Source organism: Lactuca saligna, chromosome 5, assembly GCF_052625555.1.
Source record: "Lactuca saligna cultivar CGN05327 chromosome 5, ASM5262555v1, whole genome shotgun sequence".
NCBI lineage: Eukaryota > Viridiplantae > Streptophyta > Magnoliopsida > Asterales > Asteraceae > Lactuca > Lactuca saligna.
Window position 1 is genome coordinate 165,260,948 of NC_136421.1, and position 8,109 is coordinate 165,269,056.

Genomic DNA, 8,109 nt, shown 5'->3' on the forward strand with positions numbered 1-8,109 from the left:
AAAAGAAGTGACGATGAAGACGTCAATATCACTAAAAATGGAAAATAAATAGAAGCTGAGAAGGATGAGAGACGGGATGGTGAGGAGATACATATATGCGGGGTCTACTATTTTTTCTTAAATACATAAAGTATAAGTACATAAACAAGAAAATTATTTAAATAAATAAATTAATAAGGGCATAATAGTCTTTTTAGGTAAGACATAAACCAAGCTCGTAACAAAATTAAACAGTAGGGACCATCCGAGTTAAAAAATAAATTAATTAAAAAATAAATAGTAGGGATCATCCGAGGAGATACAAATATGTGTGGTCTATTAATTTTTTTTAAATATGTAAAAAATAAATACATAAATAAGAAAATTAATTAATAAGGGCACAATAGTCTTTTTAGATAAGACAGTGACCAAACGCGCAACAAAAATAAATAGTAGGGACCATCCAAGTTAAAAAAATAAGTTAGGGACCAAAAATACAAATTCCCCCAAACTACAGGGACCATTCATATAATTTAATTTTTACTTTTCGTTTTGTTAATATTTGGGTAACTATTTTTTTACACATCTAGGTAACGAACTTGTTGAAAGCGTTTACATCTAAGATTTAACCTGCTATAGCAGGTCATAATGGTTATATGTGAACACTTCCAATAAATTTATTACCAAATATATATAAAAAAATAAAAAATAAAAAATAAAAAAAAATTAATTACCTTCGTAAATCATATTCCCATTTCTCACGTATCCTTTTCCCCTCCCATCCCTTGTCGACGATTTGCTACCCTCCGTCAGCACTCCGCCACCAACCGGTCACCGCTTCCGCCTCTGCAGCGCCACCATTGACGCTATCCAACTCCGTCAAATTCGTCGACAACAGCCATCCGGTAAGGTCTTTTCATTTTGTTCTTACCGTAAATTTGTCCGTTTTCACTGAAGTAGTTTTCTGATGTTGCTTGAATCGATTCTTTTGATCACTTACTTAGCTGGAATCGATGTTTGTTTCCCATTTTCTCCATTTTCTCTTTATCTTCCAAAGTGTTCTTTTTTTGGTCTCTCACTTTGCTGAATCGATGTTGACCATCTGATCTTTGTTGATACATTCTTCAATTGATGTCATTTATGTCATTTTTTCTCAAAAAGATTAATATAAACGATTAAATATAAAGTATTATATGTAAATAAACTGGTAGATGCTTATGTGTATCCGTTCAATGTGGTCTACTACCTGTTCGATGAAATGCTTAGGAGAAAAATATTAGGCTAAATTTGTTTTAGTATTCAACTAGAGGGTTGCATTACAAGCATGCTTTGGTGTTGTATGTGGCTGATTAAAGTTAAAAACAAAAAATATGAAAAATAAAAACTTTGTTCACTACATGTTTTACATGTTTATCAGACTACTACATGTTCACTAATACTCAAAGACAAGAAGAACGTACTGGAAAATATGGTACTCCAAGGGTCCAATACCTTCAGGTATATTTCATTTTTTCTAATTTATTATCCTTATTCACAAAAGAAAAATAATATTTATATCTTTTTTATGTTTGTAGGAACTTGTAGCTCAGTTTCAAAACGCATCTACTGAAGGTATGTTGTAGAGTTATTATCATACTCCTTTTTGTGACAATATCTTGTCTTTCATCAAGATATATAGATAAGCACATGTAACTGTTTATCAATTTAACTATATTATTTATTTAACTTAATTTTGTTATCAATTTCTTCTTCTTTTGGATTCTTTGTAATTGCAGAGTCGAAGGAGAAGATCGTTGCTAATTTAGCAAACTTTGCATATGATCCCTACAATTATACATTTATGCGCCAGGTTAATTATTTATTTACTTATTAGTTTATAATGCCAACTTCTTCTGTTTTACTTGACAAGTGGATCATAATTCATAAACAGCTTAATGTTTTGGAACTTTTCCTCGACTGCATAACAGAGCCCAATGAGAAGCTAATAGAGTTTGGTGTTGGAGGGATATGCAATTCATGTGTTGGTATGTTAAAAATACGGAGGGCAAATTTGTAAAAAGTTAGGACTTAATAGTTAATAGTACTAATCTACTTTTGTTTTTTTTTTTGTCAACAGATCCTGCAAATGCTGTAGTAATAATAAAATGTGATGGAATACCTCTTCTTGTACAATGCTTATCAAGTCCTGTTAAAAATACAGTAAGAATTACAAATATAACATTGTAATTTCAAATTATTTTTTTTCTTATGAAGGAATTGTATTTTTTAAAACCTATTTTAATGTTTATGTGTTTGGTAGGTGAAGTATGCTCTTGGGGCTTTGTATTATCTGTGTAATGAATCTACTAAAGAAGGTATCTTAAGACGTGAAGTGGTGGATGTGATTAAAAGATATGCAGCTGCTGATGGTGTTGGTGTTAGCTTCACTAATCTTGCTCAGGCTTTTTTAGATAAGCATGTCCCTGAAAAACATTGAAAAATAACTTTTTTTTTAATATATAAATTTCGATTGTATTTTTAGTAACAATTAAATAACATAAAGTTAATAAACGTCATAATAAGATAAGAATTAATAAATACAGGTTCTTACCAACAAAATTATTCTTAAAATCTTAATTGGAATTTGCTACATCTCTTCCTTCCTTTATCAGAATAAAATAAGAAGCAACATTTTTATTCATAATTTGCAAATACAAACTTTGTAACTATGAATCTAGCCATCACCTTTAAGGGGATTAGATGTGAGATGAGAAGATATTTCCATGCTTCAGATATGGATACGAATAGTTTTGCTCCACCCAAAGAAGTTGGAGCCAATAAGTTTATTGTTAGCAAGTCTAGCAACTACTAGAATTTGGTACACGTGATCACTACTCCCTACCAGATGATTTGTTTTATCTAGTAATCTTCTAATAAGTAACTAACAAGAAAATAGAATGATACACTCACATGGCGTCATAATCCAGAAACTCAAAAATGATGCACTCATAAGGGAGCCCTAATTAGTAACCACGCGCTTACTTGGTTCATGGAAAATCGATGAATAGTGCCACAAAAATCTAATCGGTGCCCAACACGAAAATTCCCACGATCCTAAACCTTGCTCCGATATATATATATATATATATATATATATATATATATATATATATATATATATATATATATATATATATATATATGAGAACCAAAAAGAATAAGAACCATTACTGATGCATCTAAAACTTATTAACTTTAACTTCTCTTTTAATATTTAAAGCAAAAGCCTTCATTTATATCCTTCAACCACCACTCTCATTGCTTGTTGCACCACCGCCACCACCAGTGACAGCGGATTCACCACCACCACCACCAGTGACGATGTCTCCACCACCGATCTACCAGATCCACCTCCAGATCTATGATTTTTTACGCTAGATCTACAATTTCCTCCTTCAGATCTATAAATTTTTCAGCTAGATCTTGTGATGTGGAAGGAGTTCTGATGGGATCTTGAGACGTGGAAGGATTTCTAAGAAAATCTAATGTTCAGACAAAGGAGTTCCGGTGTAATCCAAGCCGACACCGGTGCTGCCATCTAGATGTGCGATTTCCGCTCAAGATATATGAGATCCACCACCATTCAACCACTATAGAACCACCAGTAGTGTCTTCCTCCTCCAACTCTGTAAGTTTTGCTACTAATCGCCACTAGCAACGACAATTAAAAATGTCACTAACTATTGATGAGGCCAGTTACACAAGCACAAACATCCGACGAGACCAAATATATGAGATCTTCCGAGTGGCAAAGCAAGATCATTAAGATTTGGTGGTGTTGTTACAACCAATGTGTCACTCATCATCTTCTTCACATCAGGTATATTATGATGAACTTATATGAGTGTTTTTTTAACCTTGTACAATTATCTTCATGTTTATTTATTGTGTTTTACATCTTACTCCATTTTTGTTACCTATTATGTGTTAAAAGGTTTAGTAAAAATCAGAATCAAGAAACATTTCATGATGCACATAATGTGTTTGATGATTTGCCTGAATGAATATTTGAAACTGTAAATAGTGTTTGTTGTACATTAAGTTGTGAATAAGAGTTATGTATTAATATTTGAATAACCTAAATCCTAGTTTTTTTTTTTTTTTTTTTTTTTTTATTTTTTTTATTTTTTTATTTTTTAATTTATGAATAGTCTGAGTTGTATAAGTATTGTGAATGGTTTTTTTTATGCACACAAGGTGTTTGATGATTTGTGTAAATGAAAATTATAAAATTTGAAAAGTGTCTTTAAGTTGTGAACACTTTAAATGAGTGTCATAAACTGCTTTATTAAACTGTGAAGTAAAGTTTTGAAATATGAGTTTTAATTTGAGAATATAGTAATGAATGTATAATTTTTACGTATTAAACATAAAATTTATTATACTAAGTTGTGAATTTGTGTATTAAACTGTGAATTGACTGTATTAAGAATTTTAGGTTGATAATATGAATGTGAATTTATACTTTTGTGTATTAAATTATGAATGTATTGTAATAAGTTGTGAATTTTATGTATTAAGCTATGATTTTTATGCTTTAAACTGTGAATTAACTGCATTATCTATGAATTTTTTGTTTAAAATGTGCATTAAATGTAGTAAATTTTGAATTTTTTGTATTATGTTGTTATTTTTGTGTTTAAAAATGTGAATTAATTGCATTAATTTGCAAATTTTCTGTTTAAACTGTTAATTGACTGTATTAAGCTGTGAATTTATAATGAACTCTATGTTAAAATATAAATGATTTACGTGAGAATGTTTTTTTAGTTTTCTTGTGAATATATTTATTTTTTGTGTTGTATAAATACGTAAGAAGATATTAGTTTTATAATTATTTTGCAGTAAACTTATAATAAGTGAATTAATTGGTTTACTAAATTATAAATATAATATTTAAGCTGCTAATTAACGATTTTTATATACATATTTGATTTAGAAGGAAGGATGATTGGGATGGTGACAATTATGGTTGGTGATGTCGTATTGTAGTTGATGGGGATGGTAGAGTTTGAGTTTATCTTTGAATTTTTGAATTATTGTAAAATGAATTGTATTAAGTTGTGAATTTTTGTGTATTAAACTATAAATGGACTGTATTAAATTGTATATTTTATATAAATTTTATCCTAAAATATGAATGAATGTATGCATGAAAATATAGTTGTGTATTAGTGAATTAATATGCTGATTAAACTGTGAATATGAAAATTTTAAACTATGAATACGCATTATACACGATAGATTTTTTAAGGAAATCTAAAATTTAGAAAAATAAAATTTGACTTTGTCAAGGCATAAAACTATTTTTTATTAATATTTTGTATGTTTGGTTGCAAAAATAAAAGGGCATGTATTAAAAAGCATTACCAAATAAATTAGAACTATAATATTTGTTTTATTAAGCTGTGAATATGACCTGGAAATACAATTAAACTTGATGTTAGTCTGGCGGTGGTCCGACATCGCCCCGACAACGGTTTGATGGTGGTCCGACAACTTCTAAGAATAAGTGGCAACTAGTTGTAAATAAGGGAATGAAAAAGTTTGTTTTATATAGTTTTAATGTTTAATTTGTCTAAAATGTCTTTAATGAAAATATTTAAAAAATGGTTCTTAGGGTTCTTAACATTTTAAGGTTCTCATTTGAACCACTCCATATATATATATATATATATATATATATATATATATATATATATATATATATATATATATATATATATATATATATATGTTAGACAATCCATTATAACCACCACATACCACATATGTGGTGGGTGTCACATCAGCACCACATTCATCTACTACTAACATGTGATACCTACTACTAAATATGTCACTCCACCTTATTTTTGTTATTTTAATTTACTTCAAAATTACATTAAAACACAATAACACATATTTTTTAATTAAATTTAATTCAAAAAGACAGAAAAACATATATGTTTTTTAAACTAGTTTTTTATTCATCAAAACAAGATTACATTAATTTAAAACAAAAAACATAAAATTAAAAAAAAAAAACCTTAAAAATGTAACTACAAACAACTTATACTAGTTTTTAAACCTTATTTTTAATCACTAAATTTTGGGTACTCTCTTAATTTTCGCCAACCTTTGACGTGTTTAAACGGTATGTGTTTCGTATCTTTATATTGGTGCATGGCCGCAATAAACAGGTCTTCTTCGTGTATGTTGTTTATAACATAGTTATAAATACCATTGAATTCACGACACTTAACCCTCATATAACGATACTTCAAAAATATTTCAATAGAGAACCATAATTAACAAGGAACCAAATAACCAATCGTGAGCGTTGGAAATCATAATGATCAACGACCAAGGAAATATATGTACAAATTTGTATATTGGACGCACACATACCCGGTTATACCAAAAAATCCACATCTTTTTTTCATTTAAATTTTTTTTGGACCAATATAGATCTCTATGGAAAGAAAACGAAAAATCATGAACAATGATATATTCAGTTTTTTTTTTTCGATAAAAAACACGACCTAAAAAAATTAAACTTAAAAAAAGGAAGTGAGTTTGTTATAATCCGGTGCATGTGCGTCTATTGGGATAATCTACAACCATTCCTTTTGCCGTTGACCATTTTAAATTTCGACGTTTTGGATTGGTTCTTTGATTAATAATGGTTCTCTATTGAACTTATATATATATATATATATATATATATATATATATATATATATATATATATATATATATATATATATATATATATATATATATATATATATATATATATATATATATTCAATTTTTTTTATAGAAAAATCACAGGTTTTTAATTAAATCGTTGAAAAAAATCAATTTTTTTTTTAAATTGTTTTTTTTCAAAAAAAATTTCAATGAATTTATAGCAAAAGCTGTGATTTTTTCATAAAAAAATTTCAAAATTTTTTTTGTGGTCTCTAAGTATTTTTTTATGCATTTTTTTAGGGTTTTCTTTAGGGTTTTTTGTTTTCCATAGAACCTGAACCTATATATATATATATATATATATATATATATATATATATATATATATATATATATATATATAGCTAGGTTCAAATGTTTCTATCAACTATTGTGTTCCTAAATGCACCAATGAGAATTCAAGAAATAATAAACAATTAAATAAATCATTTAAGAGTATTTTGGACATTTTGTACTTTTTAATTAAGGACTCATTTAATTGAAATCTTACAATTAAGAAAATAAAATCAATATTTTTGACCTAGTCTCTCTCTTGCATTGTGTCTTATATTCTTCAAGGAATTACCAAGATGAATGACCGATTCAACAAGTGTGGAACAAATAATCGGAGCCACAACTATGATGATCGACACCCCACAAGAGAATCGATCAAGACCTCGATTTCTTTTTTCTTCTTCAAGTCGACGCACACCACAGATAGAAGGAGTCGATCGCTTCTTTTTTTTTTTTTCTGATGCGCACACACGAGATGGAGAAGAGAAACACACGCACCCCTTTTCTTCCCTACTGATGATCGATACTTAATAACCCAAGTTAGTTGAGACTTCTCCTGGTCGAATGTATAAGTCCATCAAGAAACGTATGAAGCCAAATCGATCCTCATAATCCCATCAAACGTAACCCTGGGAAGATGTAATGAGATCTATGATCGATAAAATTGATTTAGTAAGTTTCTTTCGGCATCTATGATCGACAAAATCAAATTTATTTTATCAAGTCGTCCAGACTTTATCTTGATTTTGATTCAAGATCGAGATTGTGTTCATCATCTTATTAAATTCGATTTCTTCAATGTTCTATTTCTGTTCGATTGAAGAAATATTCTAATACAACATGCACTTCATAGTTATAAGTTGGAGTTTGTTTCGAAAAAATCAAAATTGGTGTTCATATTTCTAAATTGATATTGCAAATGTGTGTTTGTTTCTTGAATTCATGACTGGGAATGGATGCAGATGTGTCGTGATGATTCAATCACAACTCTTGAATTTTGTATTTAATCACAAACTCTTGAATTCTGTATTCAATCACAACTCTTGAATTTTGTAATATATTCTATTAGAATTTAGTTAGATA

The 8,109-nt window shown here is 28.6% G+C and overlaps 1 protein-coding gene across 1 annotated transcript; it reads left to right on the top strand.

Moving 5' to 3' along the window:
• The first annotated feature begins 712 nt into the window (after window positions 1–712).
• On the top strand, window positions 713–2,493 carry LOC144997399 (ARM repeat superfamily protein). Its single transcript, XM_078957302.1, has 7 exons — window positions 713–884; window positions 1,397–1,476; window positions 1,554–1,590; window positions 1,755–1,828; window positions 1,910–2,003; window positions 2,096–2,178; window positions 2,279–2,493. The coding sequence occupies exons 2-7, from the start codon at window positions 1,405–1,407 to the stop codon at window positions 2,453–2,455; spliced, it is 537 nt and encodes a 178-aa protein (XP_078813428.1). The 5' UTR covers window positions 713–884; window positions 1,397–1,404; the 3' UTR covers window positions 2,456–2,493.
• Window positions 2,494–8,109: the final 5,616 nt, after the last annotated feature.